This window comes from Neofelis nebulosa, chromosome 2 (genome assembly GCF_028018385.1).
Source record: "Neofelis nebulosa isolate mNeoNeb1 chromosome 2, mNeoNeb1.pri, whole genome shotgun sequence".
Taxonomy (NCBI): Eukaryota; Metazoa; Chordata; class Mammalia; order Carnivora; family Felidae; genus Neofelis; species Neofelis nebulosa.
In genome coordinates this window covers 70,348,199-70,367,761 of record NC_080783.1, presented here as the reverse complement: position 1 = coordinate 70,367,761, position 19,563 = coordinate 70,348,199, and the positions used below count along the sequence as shown (strand labels likewise).

The window sequence follows — 19,563 nt, the reverse complement described above, 5'->3', positions numbered from 1 at the left end:
ATAAATATCAAGTTGACATTATATTATAAAGGTACTTCTAAATTTTATGACATGTTTTTGGCAGTTTACCTTTCAAATCATTTTTAAGGGCAAAGCTACCATTTTTATAAAGAGTAGTTTATTTTTTGGTAATCTTCAAGAGGAAATTTTCATCTATGATGATAAATTATGAAGCTGTTCATTTCTCATTTCAAATGGTTGCAATTAACCTGATTCCAGTGTTTTGTTTTTTTTTTTTTAATTGAAACTAATTATATTTCACATGTACTTCAATGTTTCAGGGTTTTTGTTTTGTTCTTGTTATGAGGAAGTTAGGGAGTCAACACTTCCCTGCTAGTACATACTGGTTTAAATTACAAACCTTGGAAACTTTAAAAATTTCCCCTCTTGTGAAAATGTTTTCATGGAGTGTAATTAATCAAAAGCAAAAAGCCTTTTGTTGTTACCAGCTGATGATTTTGCTTATGTGTTAGTTTTTGCAGGGTACTATGGCAATTTGAATGTCTAGAATTTGAAAGCTGAAGAAATACTGTGAATTTTTTTTACTTGGAAGATATGAACTGGACTACTTTGAATTTAATGCTTTTTTGGCTTTTCCATGTTTCTACCTTGTTATAAGTCTGTCCTATTTCTGTGTGTTTTTACTTTAGTGCATAATTTAAAGCAATACAAGAAATGTTTTTGTATTTGGAATAGTAGTGCTTTTAGGAAAGCTGTTCACTTAACATATCTTAGTATCATAAAACATTGGTATATGATGAATTGATGTAAATACCTTTTAGCCTTAATTTTCAACATTGTAAATCCAGAAGAATGTATTTACAAGATAGATTATATAAGAAGCCAAATGTGAAAGCCTAGATAAAGCTAATGTATACTTACCTGAAGGTTACAAATTATACATTGAATTTTTTTTCCTCGTTGTTGGTTTTGAAGGTGAACTAGAAGAAGTCTGGATTTTGTGCCATATTTGTAGAAGGGTTTCTTTATTCCTTGATTGCATAATTTAAGAAGAGAAACTCACTGGTCTTTGCCTATGAAGAAGAAAATCGTACTTCCTAAAATTTTGTATTACGTCACCTTAAGTAGATGGCAAATTAATATATAGAGAAATAAGGCTATAGGAAGCATTTTTTTCCTTTATTTTTTTCAGTGTATATTTTTCTTCAATATGCTTTATTATCTTCTGTGGAAAAAAAAGTTCTTAACAGAACATACATTTTCTCTCTGCATTTTTTTTTTTCATTAGTGATGACCTAGAGGGCCTAAAATGGCATCTTCCTTTTAAATCTAGACTTTTTGGAAGTGACACATATTTTTAATGAGATGTCAACATTTCAATGTATTCTATTAAACTAAATTGTTTCATATATAATGCCAACTGTTTACAAAGTTAAAAAAATCAAGTAATCTACCAATTTGTTTAGATATTCAGAAACTGTAAGTTCACCTTTCTTGACAACATTAGCTGCAGGTTTTGGCATTGCTAAACTGGCAAGTCGTTGAACGCAGGTGTATAATGTGGGGGGTACTGACCACAGCAGGCACCACACCCTGTTTCAGAGTGGCATCGCTGTGGAGATTGCAAAGTGGTCATCACATCCTTAGCATTTCAGATCCCTGATATGAGCCTGTTGTAGTTAATCCTGCCCCTTTCCTTGCAAACACTCTTAAGTCTTTCTTAATGAAGATTTGAAACACCATGTGTTTTTCTTACACCTTAACTGAATGTCTTCCAGCTTCAAATGCGAGTACAAATTGACGTAATTTTAGTATGACTGGTGACCAAATTAATTATTCTTTTTAGAAAATTCCGGGTTTCTTAAAGGATGGAGGATGAATGGTAGCATCTTGAAAAAAAAAAAGTTTCATAAACTTACAGAATTTTAAATCCACTTTTACTTTCAACAGTCCTGGAAAGGAAGTATTGGGTAGTCATTTTGACGTTATATTTTTATATAATTAGTTGTCAGATTCATTTGGTCAGCAGTATAAACGTGTGAATAAATAATCCATATACTTTTGTCCTCTGGCTGCTAATTTTTTTTCCATGAACATATATTTGATAATGTGAGAGGATGTTAACTGAGGTATAAAATAAAATACAGCATTCTAATTAGAAGTGTTGTAGAAGAAACTAATGTAAACACACTCTTACATCGTTCATGTTGAATGAGGAGGATAATATGACTCAGCAGCCTGGTATCTTAACATCCAGCTTATAGGTAATTGCATTGCTGTACCGTTCTGACGTCAGTTATAATTTTTCTTGCTTGTAGGCTAATGGTTGAGGCTAAAAACTTTAAAAATGATATATGATAGTATTCATTTAAGTTTCTGCCAAATGACACTTTGCATTAGAACTCTTCATATGATTCTCTAACTCGTCCTTTTCCAAAGGTGTTTCTGTGAATTTTGGTCATGGTCAGTCTGTGAAGCCGTTTCAGTGACCAAACATATTTGGGAAATTCTCACCCTTTTCAGGGAGCTTGGTAAAGCCTAAGGTCCATAAAATCCTGTTTATTTCTGTTTGACATAGTTCCAAAAATTTTTGACCACAGAACTCCTTTCTCTAGCAGAACTAATTTTCCATGCCAATCCAACTTGTCAGACAGTTCTTTTGCACTGTCCATTAACTAGATAATCTTATAAAACGTTAGGCATAGAGGATATTTTAGATGGAGTTTTTATACCGAAATGCAACTCACTTTTTGATGCCTTAAAGATAATTGATGTAAACAGACATCCATTACTAAAGTAAAAATTAAATAGTCTTATGATGAACAAGGACTGGAATATGAATATAGTATGGTAGTTTGTACTGGTTAACTCACACCGAGTTTTCTTGTAAAGAGGAAAATATTGAATAATGTACACTCTTAACATCTAAGTGCTTTTATTTATACAGTAAACATGTTTCCATGTCATTTTGAGAATTTTTTAATAAACATTCAAATAGCTTGCTGTAAAGTTTTGTATCATACAAAATCTGTTAACATATATGAGATGCTTCAGTTCAAATAACAGTGCAGTAATTCACCTCCGCCTAAAAAACTGCCAAATGGTTCAATGTCAGATGTTGCACTTCTATTTTGAGTGGCAGTTTACACCTTTTAAATTATATCAAGGGGAAATAAATACTGTTGGAATCTTAATTTGGTCCACTTTAAAGTAATTTCAAGGACTGTGCTCATTTGATCTATGTAAGCATGCATTCAGAAACAAAAAGTAATTTAAAAGTGTCAAATAATATATTTATTTCCAGAAAAGGTATTCACCCTGGAAGAAAGTAGAATTCATTAATGAAGTTCAAAGTCTGTGCAGTTTAAAAAATGACAAACATCAATTTATAATTCTTTCTCTAAGGAAAATATACAAATCAAGTTCACTTGTACTCTTCCGGCATTACTAAACTGGACAAACTAAATGAATACAATTTGTCAGAAATGTGCTTTTCTTTTGTACTTTTGACGAATTCATAGATGATATGTTTTCTCGAATTTGTAGCAGTTTTCTGGGAAATTAATAGGTATAAATTTGTGAACATCTGGTAATTAAATCTAGTGAGTAAAAATCCAAGACTTCTTTCACGTTAGCATTTTTTCTTTTCTTTTAAACTTTAAAATGCAGCCATGGGTGTTTTATTACTTTGAAACTTGTATTAAAAAACCACATCTTTTTGATTTTGTAAGCACTTTGAAATAAATGTACAATTCTAAGCTATCATCTGAGAGTATGTCTAGACTTTATAATAAAATTAGATGACACAAAGAAAAAACAAATATTTAAAACTTCTGTTATAGTGATGAATGCAGAGAAGATTTTAAGTGAATACTGTTTAGGTAATTTGTAGTATAGAATAAGGTTACAACATCATATATGTCCATATATTAAGTTAAATATTTCCTGTAATTTAGAATACTGAGCACAAAACTACTTTCCAGCAAAACATTAGGACACTTATGAAAAATTTGTCTGGCTCACTATCAACTCATTATTTGGATGCTGGGAAATCTGTGCTTTTGTTTCTTGCCATTTCTTTTTCTACTTGTTTTAAAAAACTTATTTTACCGGCATCTAATAAAGAAAAGAGCCTTATATTGCTTAACATTCCTTTTACCCAGGTAGCTTGGCAATGTACAGCTTTGTGTATTATTTTGTGAGCATTCAGGAATAACTTCAGGTGTGCTTCTGTAAATCTGTAGAGTAAGTAGACATTGGCAGCACTCCTACATTACTATGATGCACCAGACAGGGGGTGAGGAGGGTCCTTGCCTATGTGCTACTTACATTTCCAACCCTTCCACAACATCAGAGATGGTGGCGATTTGGAAAGCTTACAGGAAATGAGAATTTTGGCTATGTCATCATTTAATAGCTATATTCAGAGACAAATATGCCAGGAATTAGTACCTTCATCAGATAACACTGTTGGGGGGGGGGCGGATCCCAACATTTTCCCTTAAGCATGAAAATATAAATATGTGCTTTACAGATACATGCAGTCATTTGCATTTTAGCTGGCTATATTTAATCACATTTATATTGCTATGATAACTGAAATTTCAAAAGATAACCTGAACAGGTATGTATGTTCCAGAAACATACTAAACAAAGATCCATATTCTTTTGAAAATTATAGGCCATATCAGAAAATTTTCAGGTTAGCCGAACTTTTGGATGCATATTTAATTTCCCAAAGCTATCTAAATGCATCACCCTCAAATCTCTCTTATGGCAAGAGATTTTAAGTTTTTAAATAGCTTATTCATACTTTGATTCTTTTTCTAATCAGCCTCACTTAAAGATAACAACACGTTTGTTTCTGCTAATCTATATTTGATTTGGTTTTTCATTTATTAAATAGCGAAATGTTCTCTTGGCGTCTTAAACCTAAAAAAATGAATGGTGGAGAATCTAAACCACTAAACAGAGTAAATAGTCCTTAGCTTAGAAAATGCCACATTATGACCAACTGATTTTGTGGAAAAGGTTTCTCTGAAGATAGATGCTTATTCTTAAATAATAGATAACTGATTCTAGGGGAGGAATTAGAATATATGAAACATAGGCAAATGAAAATAATGTTATCTGGATATTTTCATTCTTGACGAAAAAAATGAACCATCCACGCATTATACCAAATGTGTCCCATGTAATTTGAAGCCTGCTCAGTTATCAGAAATTTTCAATAATGGAACGGTAGACGTTTTAGTCAATTACCACTGTGTGCTTGACAGTCAATAGTAAGTGAAATGTTTTTACAGTTCTTCAATTTTAGACGTAATGCTTTTACTACCCAGTCCAGTTTACTAGTGTCCCAGTGAACTCCGTAAAACTGTAGTGGCACTGTTGCAATTATGGGATTTCGTGAAGTACATCAGCACCACCATGCCTGTATCTAGCACTCTACCTAGTAAAATGTTGGAAATAGTTGGCTTCTCTAATAAAAGCTAGCTAATGAGATTTACTTTCTTTTTCCCCAAAATAATTTCTTTTACAAATTCTTGAATTTTCATGTATAAATAGATCAGAAAGTATATGCTTCGTTCTTAAATTATGTATATATACTATATTTTCAATACAACTTGTACACTTTTAGCTACCAAAAATCTGCAACCATTTTTACATGAAATTTACATTTTTCTTATTTACAGTTATTTGTAGGTTATTGCAAAACTAGTTGTGCAAGTAGATTACACTGCCAATACCACATACCAATCTTTGAAGAAAATATTTGCTAAAAAATAAATATATCCGCACAGAGTATTTCAAAAGCGTCATGATTTCATGCTACATTATGTGCATAAAGACTAGGAAAAAGTATGTGTTTTGGTAGATTGTTTCATTACATTTAAAGCATTCCAAGGTACTTACTACTTAACCAATGTGAGTGAACTTCTTTTTATCAGATGACTGACATTTTCAAATGATTACACACATTATTTTTTGAAATGTATTATTGAACTGGCAAACATTCTGGTATATATTTTTCTATCAAAATCATAGAATGCAAATTTCAGCTAGAAGGAGGTGTGTCTAATTAATCCCTGGAGATGAAAACTAGGGATTCCTCGGTGTTTTTATGTTTGGAAAAAGGGTGCCATATTCAATGTTATTGTAACATTGTATCTTCTGAAGAGACTGTGGAGGAGGTAAGTATAAGATGACCAGTCCTTAAATTTTACTCCAAAATAAATGAGGTTGATGAGATGGTGTGGAATTTTCTTACATATACTCAGAATACTTAATACAGTGTCAATACAAAAAGTATATGATTTAAGTGCTAACAGGTGTGATTATTTTTCATTTAAAAATGATGCATACAAGGGAAACACCAAAAGTGAAGATTAAATATACAGTGTTTTAAAACCATAGGTGTACCAAATTATTTTGTATCTCTCAAAATACAAATTAACTAACGAAAGTCACAAATGTCATGACTTCATGACTACCGGTTAGGAATTCAGCTAAGTTTTGACATTAGCTTCTCAAGAAAAATCATGTTAAATTTGCCACTTCTCATAATAAATATTTTATTGGGAGCATTTCTCTAATACTTGCTACTCATTTAAAAGTTTGATTTTGATTGCTAAAACAATGAAATCGGTCAGTTGATCATATGGTTCTGTGTTCTTAACATTGCATTCCTACAGATGTTTCATCCTATTCATAGTGATAATGTATTTTAAAAAATGTCTTGTTAGTCATCTCTCTCAACCTCCACTTAATAGTTTATATAAATAGGCCTTGTGATAATTTCTTTTCATGCTGTCAATTATTAATAATTCATGTCTTCCGTGAATTTTCTGTATTGTATATTCTTAGAGCAAGTGTATTTGTACTACAGAACATGTAATGAATTATTCTAAGGTTGGGCACTGATCAGTCACAACACCTAATACCTTACAAAGCATTTTAAAACATCCTTTTAGTTTTTAAAATGGTAACATCACTTTGTTGTAAGTTAAGTGGAACCCAGAGACAGAAGCTTTGAATGAGAACACTTAAGAAGTGAGGGGGTAAGGGGTAAAATACTGCATACCTAGAAAACCATCACAACTCAAATATATAATTCTATGGATGTTGGACACCGACAATTTTTGACAAATACGGGGATGCTATAGCAGAGGATAGCTTTCCTAACACTGGTGTTCTCCTACTCTGAGTAAATAGATCTTTGAGAGCCGTGTGAGAATCACTGTATAGATTTTTGTCAGAGTGGGAATGCTGTCAGTGTTGGGTAGGGGGAGGAGCCATGGAAGGTTTTCAGAAGACCTAGGTCATGCTACGGCACTGCCACCCTAATGACACTGTATTTGTGATGATGCACAAGTCACATAAAGAGCTTATAGTTACACGGTGCTTTATGGTTTACAAAGCACTTCCATATACGTACTTCAGAGGCTCCCCAACACTCCTCAAGATATTTAAGACATGGCCTTCATAATTTTGGCTACTGGGGCTCACCGAGGGTTTGTCCTAAAAGTGGAGAAGGTAGGATTTTAATTCAGGTTTATGACACCAAGTCTCTTGCCATTTCTACCATCGCACCCTGGACTTAGGCAGGCAGTCTGTTTAGCGTATCTGTGCATGATGGTGTGGGCCTAGAAGCCTGCAAAGGACCACTACAACTATAAATTCTATTTTCTGAGAAAATAGAAAGTGTATTTTCTTTCAACACTATTTTGAAAATGCATTTCCAAATACCCATCTGGGAACTACGTCATGGACCTAAAGAGGGGCTTCCCCAGTGAGCCGGTCTTTACAGACCACTTTTTAGTAGTACTGAATTCAACAGATCACTGATTCAGAGTACACAGGTTTGTAACAATGGCATTCATACTCTCACTATCATAAATAGTATTACTTTAAAGCTAAAAACCTAATAGTGCAAAATGCAATTAGAGAAAACAATAGCTACTCTTGTGTCTTCTGAATCAAAACCTTCAGTCTTGTTAATGGCTATTTAGCTGGAGGCATAGCACATTATAGAAAAGCTTTATTGTGGAAAAAATTATTTGTCTTCCTGATTGTTTTTAATATCGTGGTCCTGGATGAGAATCAAAGAATCTAGCATTTTAGGGGCACCTATGTGTGCCAGGCACTTTACTATATGTTATCTCACTTCTTCCTCAAGCTTCTTTGAGGCAGGTACCATTATCTCATTTTTACAAATTCAGGAAAAAGACTCAGGGAGGTTAATTAAATTGGTCAGGGTCACACAGCTATTCATGAGAGAACTGAGACCCAGGTGGGTCTGACTGCAGAGCCCATGCTCTACGTTAGTGATTCTCAAAGTTCTTGTGTTTATGGAGATCATATAGAAGAGGGCTTGTTAAAAGATGATTGCTGGGTTCCACCTCTAGAGTTTCTGAGTCAGTAGGTCTGGGTGGGGCCCATGAATATGCGTTTCTAGCATGATCCCTGGCTGTTTTAGTACTGCTAATTCTAGGCCTACATGGGAAGACATCATCATCTGTCTTCCAAGTGCCTCTGAACTTACATGATAGACACATTTTTCTATCGTGCAAAAATCAAGATCTGAAATTTTTTGTAATTTATAAAAATTTTGATTTGCAGTAGGAATCTCCTCAAATACATTGATCTACTTTTGGTTTCAATCATGGATAAGCAATTTAAAGACTACTATGTTCTAAATCAGTGTTGTGACTCATTTTTAATAACTAGATCTCCCACATTCCTTTTTTTAATCATGAAAAGCCTTCAAGGGAAAGATTTTCCTGTTAGAATGATTGTTTTAGGTATGCCGACGAGGTGATAAACTTTTTCCTTTGATAATATATGAAGGGATTTTAAATGACATCAGGTTAAAGAAATGGTTCTTTTAGGCTTTTGGGAACCACTGTTAAAGATAAACCTCCAAAAGGACCTGTAAGCAGCTGTCATATACATATATCCAACCTCACACCAAATGCCACTAGGCCCTGATACGATACCCATATCTTCTGACTGGAAGAGTGGGAAAATTCATCTCTGATGACCAATCCATTACCATGGACATAAGAAAAGGAGGCTGTCCCAAATTTGCCCCTGCCTTCTCATGTCTGTTGAATGGGTGAATTTTAATTTAAAAATCCTGCAAGAACATTGCTTCAACATTTTTCATTCCTAGTTTCCTTATCAACTAATTAGAACACGGGACTCCTCTCTAAGGTAAAATGATATGTCCCGCTCTGCCCAGCAATAACAGCAGGAAAACAACTCACTCAGATAAACTTCAGATTTTAGATGGAATTTTATTTAGGCCTGGGAACCAGATCTCACTATTTTTAGGTGGAAAGCATCAGTTGTATTAAGTACTTCGAATTACCTAGGAGGACAGCAGTGCTCCTACTGCCAGGACTGATGGGCAGTCAACCCTGCCTCTCAGGAGGATCGCCAATGGAGGGGTCAGACTGTTGGCCACAGCAAGCATGACAAGTGATTTCAGGCATTGGACCTTTGACTGGGATAAGGAGATGCATTTTGTAAATTAAGATAATTGCTTTGGTCATCTCTAAGTCATTTTCATCATTGAGCCTCTGACATTTCTGCCTAACTAATCACATGTTAGCTTTTCCAGGCTCTTGTTAAGCTAATATCCTAGAAGAGGGGACCTTCTTAATCCTGTCCAATTCTCTGAGACTTAGATTTTAATATCAAGGAATTATTTTATGTCAAGGCATTAAGAGGAAGAATGTTTGTCTTATGCAAAACTTTAAGCAAGCTGGAAACTTGTATACTATTCCCCATCTTTCCATTCCCTCAAGCTCAATTTTTATTTATTTATTTTTTTTCATGCTCAGTTTTTATAAAGAAGTATAGAGGCTTTATGTGGGATTTTATGCACGTCACAGCAAGTGTTGGAGCTGAAGCATCCACTAATCAAACAATCAGATCTAAATTCCTCACCTGCCAAATCCTCTACAAATGACAGTCTCTGGTGAATTCCTTCTGACTTTCCCTGGAGCTTAGGCTGGCAATCCTTATGAAATTTGTTGCAGCTGCAAAAATATGCCTAAATATAGATATAAAATCCTCAAATAGTCCTCTGAATCAACGTTAGCCATTTGCCTCCCCCAGCTAGGCACCCATAAATGTTTGTTGAATGAAGGAAAGAAAGCATTAGTCCTTAAATTTGTATCTGCTTAACACCAAATGGTTTGGGAAGCTAGTTAAACTTGTTCTGTTTTTTACTGAATTGACTAGTCATTTTGCCATACATACTTTATCGCTTATGTTTTCTTTTTTTTCGAACATTTAGCAGGGATAAGAATATGTTCACGCCTACAGATTGCCTCCCACACGTGACCATTTAAAAATATATAGGGGGCAACTTAAGGTCACTTTCATCATTTTAAATAGTGCAATAGCTTTGTAAATTTAAAGGAATTGCTTATATTTGAAACCAATAGTGTCAAAGGTAAAAGTAAGTCAATAGATTACATTTCTATCCTGGAGGGATGGAAACTAATCCATTTAATAATGTGCACAGATATAATATTTCTTTAAAAATATATGTGGGTGTAAGAATTATTAAAGAAGGAAGAAACTTGCAAAAAATTTCAAGATTTCGTTCAGAAGGAAAGGATATAATAGATCAGCCCATAATAAAATTAAAATTGTACTCAAAGGAATTGAAAAATAAAACTTAACTAAAAATTGACAACTCAGAATCTTAAATTAACTTGCAGTTTTTTCTGTATCCTGATTTTATGAGAAGCATATCGTACCCCCTCCGAAAAAGTCTAACAGTTAAAGATATTAAAATATATTCCATTGTATGTTCTGATATTCTGGGGTCCAAATATATTCAGCCCAATTCATACAGAATGCATTTTCATCTAATCTTTGATTAACAAATGTGTTTGAGTAACTGAACAAAACAGAAATTTTACTGCTGGTGTCTTCATTTCCTTTACAGGCAGGTACAAGCATATTGTTTTTCCACAGCTGGGATTAAATTGAAAACCGTGGAACAACATATGCTTAAATGGGAGCTAGTTTTGCCACGCAAATCCACTGGGTTGCACATTTTTAAAAAAGAACCATGTGTGTCCACTCTTTTGCTCCAATTCAGGATTGCCCTAATATATGAATCAGAGGAAAGCTGTAGATATCACTTTGTGTCAGTCACACCTTGGCAGTTCTTGAGAAGACTCCCTTCCCCTCCTCAAAAAAAAAAAAAATAATAATAATAATAAAAAGAGAGAGAAACTTGTTTCTACTTGTTTCTAAATATGCAAGGAAATGTGCCAGTGAGAAACATGTTAGGTAGTTTGTAAATGCAGTTAAAGACAGAATTTTAAGTCGAAAGTCCTTTTTGTCCTCATTAAAGCTGGCCTATATTCATGTATTTGGAGATGGACACACAACGTGGTCGAAGATTCAGAACTCTAAAACTATTTTTTTTTTTCAGTGTGGTGAAATGGATGTAATTAACTATAAACCTCTCAGAACAGAAGGGTATCTGTTCTGAGTGACTTAAGTTCCCTTTCTACCCCTGGAACTTCCATGAGTTTAGGATCTTCCATGATTTGCTTCCATGAACAATGTCACCCCTTGGTTTCTTACTTGCTTGGAAGGCATTTTCATAACAAAGTACAGATTTAGTAAAAGTAGTAAGTAGGAGTCTCCATGCAAGAGAAATTGGAGTTTCCTAACATGCACATGATTTAAAAATAAATAAATAAATAAAAATAAAATAAGATGCCTGGAGATGCTGGCAGTTTTAACATTTGGAACAAAAGAGTTCATATGTATATTTACATCCTAATTGCTCAATTTTACCTTACAAGCTTCAATTTAGGAAAAGATACAGTACTTTTGCATATAATGGTACCTTGTGAGCCCCTGAGTCAAGTAGAGAGGATTTAAATACAAAAAAAGGAAAACAGCCATTAAAAGCACTTACATTGTATGTGGAGTAAATAGTACAAAATGATTATTTCCCCGGAAGACCAGGATCAGAAACATGCCTATGAAGACCCAAGATTCCTACAGTGCTTAGGGATGAATCTGTCAAAGAAGGATGCCTAATTGGATGAAGGTAAGTTTTTCTTTGCCGCGGGTGAAGCTCTAAAGAGAGATCACTGTCTTGTTTTAAAAGTGAAGTCAAGTTGTCTTCCGAAGCTGTGTTCAGATGCACCCCACTTGAGAGGGAGTCTTTGGATTTAAGTTTAGATTTTTCAAGGTCTAGAAATTCAGGACACTGAGAGAAAGACAAGAAAACACGTTTTTACAATTCATTTGGACAGATTTCTAAAATTACACTCACGAAATCAAAATACGTTTTATTTCCCCATTAATCTATATTTGATTAGTGATATTAACCAAACTTTCCCTCCCAAGGCCGGATCAAGGCTTTGGAGGTTGGGCATCAGTTTATCCTAAACAACCATTCTAAGAACTTTAATTTTGCACTGAAGCCAGATCAGATTCATACAGATACATACATACATACATACACACACACAATTTAACATTGAGTTTGAGTTTCCAGATGAGTTTTAATTCAAAATTCAAGACAAAACTAAGATCAGAAATGTGTGTCATTTGGTGACTAGACAGTGTAAGGAGGAGAGGTAAAAAAAACAAACAAAGGAAAATCACCCATCCTTGGTCAGAAAATATTACCTAAATCCACTGAAAACAAAGAACAAAGTACACAGTTTTGCAAGATCGGAGACATTCAAAACTAGCTAGGGATAAAAAAAATTATACTTTCGTATCTCAGAAAGATTTCATTATTTTCTTTCTTCACATTTCTCCCTGTTATTAATGTAGCTTAATTTCCCATAATATTTTGCACTAAATTTCCAAACTTCTAAAAAAAATCTTACAAGACTGTGCTGGGTCCACCTTCCTTAGAGTCAGTTTGGCTATTCGGCTTAAGTAATTAAGAATAATTTCCCATGCAGACCTTCATATTAACATAAGTCAAAAGGCCTTAGAAATCTTTAGGGGCATCTGGGTGGCTCAGTCCGTTAAGCATCCAACTCTTGATTTCAACTCCGGTCATGATCTCATAGTTGGTGAGATCGCACCCTGAATGGGGCTCTGTGCCTACAGTGGGGGGCCTGCTTGGGATTCTCTCTCTCTCTCTGCCCTTCCCTCTCTCTCCCAAAATAAATAAACATTTTTTTAAATTTATTAAAATATTTTTATTAAAAAGACCTTAGAAGTCTTCAGAGGCGAGATAAAGGACACTTTAACATTACTCCTTTTACTATCATGGAGATGTGAAAAGTTTAGAGATCTCTGGTGATGGGTGGGGCACAAATGAGATTACTAGTCTGATCTCACTGGAACCTCAGATCCTCTGTGGACAACTGCTCTTTCTCCTCCCCTTACTTCCTTCTGGAGACGGTGCCCAAGAGCACCTCTTGTCACCATAGTAAATTACAGACCATTCTTTGAAGTGCTTTTTGGACCCAGGGCTACAGCTTTCAAAGCTCTACCATATATAAACTCAAGCAGATTGATTCTTGAAAATAACTTTTTCTTAGGGGGAAAAAAATTACTAGGGGTTTAAAATCATTCTTTGAGGTCCACTGTTCTCAAACTTGAAATAAACATAACCAAGGGATACGGGCATTTTGTTTCAAAGGGACACATGCACCCCAACGTTTATAACAGCACTATCAACAATAGCCAAAGTATGGAAAGAGCCCAAATGTCCACTGATGGATGAATGGATAAAGAAGATGTGGTATATATATATATATATATATATATATATATATATATATAAAGGAGTATTACTCAGCAATCAAAAAGAATGAAATCTTGCCATTTGCAACTACGTGGATGGAACTAGAGGGTATTATGCTAAGCGAAATTAGTCAGAGAAAGACATATATGACTTCACTCATGAGGACTTTAAGATACAAAACATGAACATAAGGGAAGGGAAGCAAAAATAATATAAAAACAGGGAAGGGGACAAAACATAAGAGACTCTTAAATATGGAGAACAGAGGGTTACTGGAGGGGTTTGGGGAGGGGAGATGGGCTAAATGGGTAAGGGGCATTAAGGAATCTAATGAAGTCATTGTGCACTATATGCTAACTAACTGGATGAAAATTTAAAAAAAATTAAAAAAAATGAACAGAAGAACTATTGGGGGGCTGGTTTAAATTCAAATTCTAGGGGCTATTCCCAGAAATTTAATGGAGCAAAAACAGATGGGGATGAGACCTTTATTTTCCCATAGCACCCCAGATGATTCTGACTCATGTGGTCCCCAGAAACACCCAGAGAGAGACTCTCGTTTATACAGCATCTACACTTACTTGTGAGGAAGGACTGAAACTTCGATCAGTCTTGATGGATGCTGCTGGATGGCTGGATCTCATCAGGCGAATAATGGGTCTCTGATACTCCGCTCCGGCAGTTACCATACTGTAGGCGGGGGGAACCACAGTGGTTTGTTTCTGCAGCAACTGTAAGATGGTCTGGATGTCAGCAGTCATTTGGGATTCAAGTCTGCAGGACAGACACAAATGGGGGAAGACAGTCCTAAAATAGTCCAGGATTGCAAAGCATTTGAGAAAATTCAGTACCACCAACAAACAGAATTATGGCCCTGCTTTAAACAAGAAGGACAGGAGAGGGAGCACACAGATTCTCTCCTGGCTGATGCTCACTTTCTGTGTTCCACTAGTGGTTCTGATAAACACCATTGCTTTCCTGCTTTCCTGCTTCTTTAATAAGATCTTAATGGAAAAGCAGCTGAATTGAAATAGACTACATTTTTACCAACCTTTATTGATTTCAAATGTAAAACATACTGAGAATCCATTGTTAATGATAATTTTCTTTGCTTTTTAATCAGGCTTTGCCAGTTTCTTCAGAACATTTTGTTTACTCTTTAAATATGGACTTGGTAGCACATTTCTTTCATAGCTGCAACAATTGTGTAATTTCTTATGTATTTCAAGTTTACCTTTATTTTACCTTGTTTCTGTCCTATTCACAGTATTGCATGTTATTCATTGTATTCTTTTTTTAAAAAACAAATTTAAATTTACCTATTTTGAGCGGGGGAAGGAGGAGCAGAGAGAGAGGGAGACACAGAATCCAAAGCAGCCTCCAGGCTTCAAGCTGCCGATGCAGGGCTTGAACTCGTGAACTGTGGGATCATGACCTGAGCTGAAGTCGGACGCCTAACCGACTGAGCCACCCAGGCGCCCCCCATTGTGTTCTTTATTGTTAAATGCTGTTAGATGCTAAATTTCTAACCAATTTACAATTCCAGGCCTTTGGCATTTAAGAAACCAACCAAATATACAAGTTCACTTGCTTCTATGACCCATCTGGCTTGCAAGATGCCAGTCTGATGTTTTTTTCCCCAAAGCTCAGAAGGATCCAACTGGCCTGTTAAATTCATTCTCATTTTAAATTAAAATTCGAAGGAAAATAGCAAAATACAATAGGACTAATTTTCTTTTTTTGCATGTGTTAACAGCACTTTAAAAAAGGAAAGTTTGTGGGCATAAGAACAGAAAATTTGGACTGTATGCATCTTTAGAAAACTTTAAATCTTACTTGTGCTATTTTGTCTCTGAATGAAAGATGCAAAGGGAAGGTAAATTTTACCAAAATTTTAAAATCATAGAACTAATTTTGTCCAATTATATACATGCTGCATTTGTTTGTGACATTTGAAGTGGAGAGAACTTAGTCTTTGATTTAAGAAAAGGTTATTTTGTTTTTCTTTTTAGTTCTTAATCCTGCCACTACAGATCTTCCTCCTGAGAATCATAATAACATCATTCGTACAGGTTTTCTATACTTGGTATACTTAACCATATAGCTTCCTGTCTTCTAAACCAAAAGCTATAAATTATACATGATTGTGCCTCACAAATGTCAAAACCACACACTGAAATGAGACAAAAAAAGGAGTTATCGACCAGTTTATTTATCTACTTGTTACCTGTAGGTCTGATCTATTTCTTTATGGTGCCAACTAACTGGAGAAAGCTTATTATTTTGTTGTCATACGTCAATTTTTCCTTTCATTTCTCAAGCTCCAGTTCAAATTTTATCTGCACCCGAAACTCTTTCCATCCTGGACTCATTCAGAATTCATTTCTCCCTCCTTTGCACCCCCAAAGAAAAGTCTGCAAACAGACTAATGTTTAGTGAGTGGCTTACAAAGTATTTATTACATTGAATATAAATGGACTTGGGGGTGGGGGATGGAATAAAAATTTCAACACATGGGATTCAAAATGCAACAGAGAATAAGAAATCATGATACTGTTTTTGAGTCCTTTATCAAACAGCAGTGGTCTCTGAGAAACAGGATCTTAATATCATGGATTCTATTTGAATAGTCTCCATGAGGAAGAAATCTGTTGGAAGGTGGGTCTTCAGTAATGGCAATGTACTACTGTAAGTGGGGCTCATGCATGCAAGAGCTCCCTGCGCAGGTGAAGTAGCAGGTGCAGGGTGAGAACTGAGACTGTGTGGACCACTTCTGTCAACCTGACTTTGTTGTTTGTTCCGGGAAAACCTTGCCTGAAAAAAATAAGACTAAATATAAACTTCACTTCACTTCTTCAGGAAATTTCTATAGACCAACTCATTGGAGACAACAGTCTGCTCATCTGAACAAATAATTTGTTTATCAAACAGATTTTATTTATTCAGATTTGCTTGAAGATCTTCACCTCACTGTGTCCCTCAACCTGGATTATAACAGCATGAACTTTGCCCAATTCCAATTAGTTCCCAGCCTTGAAGGGCCCAGATTTCAAAGTCCTAGGAATGTCCTACTTCTTACTTCCCCTCCTGAGACACCACTTAGGCTCTTTCAAGATAGCATTCTCTCTTCCTGCAGTAATTTCGAATATTAGTTTTTGTTTATTAACTGGTTATCTGATATTTTGGGTAGTTCAGTGCAATGGCTTGAATGTTTATATACTCAAAATTCATATGTTAAAATCTTAACCACCAATGCGATGGTGTTAGGAGGTAGGGTATTTAGGATGTGATTAGGTCATGAGGGTGGAGCTCTCATGAGTGGGATTAGTGTCCCTATAAAAGAGACCCCAGAGAGCTTCCTTCCTTCTACCTTTTACCACATGAGTACACCCCAAGAAGACAGCCACCTATGAATCAGGAAACCAGCCTCACCAGACACTGAATCTGCTGGTACCTTGATCTCGGACTTCCCAGCCTCCTGTGTTGTCAGAAATGAGTCTCTGTTGTTTACAGACCACCCAGTCTATAACCCGGTTTTAAAACTTTTTTTTTTTTTTTTTTTTTTTGTTCAATGAAAGGTACCGAAATATGCCACTTTGGCATATTGATTATTTGAGTTGTAGGCACATGAAAAACAGAAAATGCAGAGAGAGGCTTTCTCTGAACTTCCCTTATCTTCCTAAAAGCAGATCCAAAAGGAACTCAACTGTGATAAATTCACTCCTCTCGTATTTCATCAGCAAGAGAAGATTGGCTCTTGTCACAAGAGAAAAGACTGGAAGCCAACACCACACTGAGACAAACTTTTTCACAAACTATCATATCTTCTACCTCTTCTTCTGACTATCCATTTACCTTTCCTAAAAATCATTTACTCTCCTCTAAGAGGCCTACGTCCCCCTACACTTTCCCTTAACAAGGTGGTGTCTAATCCCGGATTCTAAGCGACCTTGGGGATTTACTCATTTTCCTCTGTATATCTCCCACGTATACATGAGGGCAATGTGTTAAATAAACTTATTTGTTTTTTCTTGTTAATCTGTCTTTAATTACAGGGGTCTTAGCCAAGAACTCAGAAGGGTAGAAGGAAAAATATTTTTTCTCTCCTACGCCAACATAACTATTCAGCTGCATAAAGTAAATGCGTTCATGCACTTATTTAAAGATCCACAATATACCAGGCACTTTGTTGGGCAGGAAGGTGAAAAGGAGAACATGATGATGATATACGTAGAATCTAGTCTAAGGTGCTGAGAGAAGCTGACCACGTAGGAAGGAAAAAGAAGGAAGTACATAAATAAGTACAACACTAGGTGAAGCACATGCTCAATGCCATACTAACGGCACACACGCAAATTGCTCTGGATCATCTGTAAGACATGAAATCATTATTCAAAGCTTTTACATGCTCCAGAGCTCCCTACCTGTAGCGTGGTCAAAGCTGGGCGCTTGTTAGAATGGAGTTCTAGATCTACGGGACTTAGAATCTGCATTTTAATAAGATCCCCAAGCGATTCCCATTCACTGTAAAGTTTGAGAAGCCCCGTTTTAGGATCAAGTGCTATTGCCCTAAGTATGTATGTCTGTAGACATAATATATAAATATGTAAGAACTCTCCTTTTGTAAACCTTTAACCCTACATATAGTTTAATGGTCATTAAAGCAGGAAAGTGGTAGCAGCAAAGCTGATTCAAGATAGACCCATTTATATCTGTTCTTATTGCACAGTTTGCTTAATATGAATATTTGAAGGAGACAAACGGGGTTGTGATTCACAGTTCTACATTCAAACAGAATGCTGAAGCTAAACAGGGCAGACCCAATTCCAGAAAATGTCCCAGGATTCCCGCTCAAAGTCAAAGTTTGAGCTGAGTTACCCTCTTCAAACTTGTTCTTTATACTTTTGCTTTCGTGAGTAAAGTGGAGGAAAGATGTTGGAGACGCCAGTGCGGTAAAAATGTAATATTTTGGATTTCAAATCCAAAACAGGCTAAGCTGAGTTAGGCCATAAAATGTTTGTTGAAAATATTGGAGAGAAATAGAAGTAAGTCAAAGTGAGAAGTAGGTCAAAGGACATATAGATGCTGGGACTATGTCAAAAGAGATGCCAAGATAGATTTTTTAAAAATATGTTTATTTTGAGATGAAGAGACAGAGAGTGCACACACGCGCATGCACGAGTCGGGGAGGGGTAGAGAGAGAGAGGGTGAGAGAGAATCCCAAGCAGATCCTTAACGCTGTTAAGGCAGAGCCTGATGTGGGGTTTGATCTCATGAACCGTGAGATCATGACCTGAGCCGAAATCAATAGTTGGACACTCAACCTATTGAGCCACCTAGGTGCCCTAGGAGAAATTTAATTGTACTTTAGAGATGAAAAGTTTCATATAAAAATCATAATAAGTAATGTAATAAGATAACAATAAAAATTATTATTACTAATGGGCTATTGCAAATCAAATGCTCCTTGATGGGTGTGCCCTTAAGAGTTTACACTTTTGGCTCCGGGACATATTGAAGACATATGTTTTCAGTAATCTCCGACTTATCTCAGCAGCAATGATTGGTACCCCTGAAAAGGCAACTAAAGGGATCCTAACACCTTAACTTTAATCCTGAAGAAAGGACTAAAGGAAGTAAATATAAACTAGGAGAATACACTCAGGAGGAACACCAATAATAGAGTTCATTGTTCATCAGATTTTACCTAGCTGCTGGTACAACCCCTCCCTGTGTGAGCATGTATAGTTTCCACATATCATATCTTAGTCCTTAAATACCATTGTAGGTATGTATGAGTCAAAGACAGAAACTGAGGCTAGAGAACCATAAACCCTGTACATAGT

General features: G+C 35.6%; 2 protein-coding genes across 24 annotated transcripts in view; one reads left to right on the top strand and one right to left on the bottom strand.

The window, feature by feature from the left end:
• GCA (grancalcin) overlaps positions 1-3,726 on the top strand; it is a 49,325-nt gene extending 45,599 nt beyond the window's left edge. For all 15 annotated transcript variants that reach the window (XM_058715134.1, XM_058715140.1, XM_058715141.1 and 12 more), the window contains one exon: positions 474-3,726. Coding sequence is in view for 2 of the 15 variants with exons in the window: in XM_058715142.1 (XP_058571125.1) it covers positions 474-500 (27 nt within the window). In the remaining 13 variants the exon portion in view is untranslated. The remainder of the gene's footprint in view (positions 1-473) is intronic.
• Positions 2,880-19,563, bottom strand: part of KCNH7 (potassium voltage-gated channel subfamily H member 7) — a 492,691-nt gene continuing 476,007 nt past the window's right edge. For all 9 annotated transcript variants that reach the window (XM_058715116.1, XM_058715124.1, XM_058715117.1 and 6 more), the window contains 2 exons: positions 14,299-14,491; positions 2,880-12,214 (listed from right to left, as the gene is read on the bottom strand). In XM_058715116.1, coding sequence (XP_058571099.1) covers positions 11,948-12,214; positions 14,299-14,491 — 460 coding nt within the window. In that variant the 3' untranslated portion in view covers positions 2,880-11,947. The remainder of the gene's footprint in view (positions 12,215-14,298; positions 14,492-19,563) is intronic.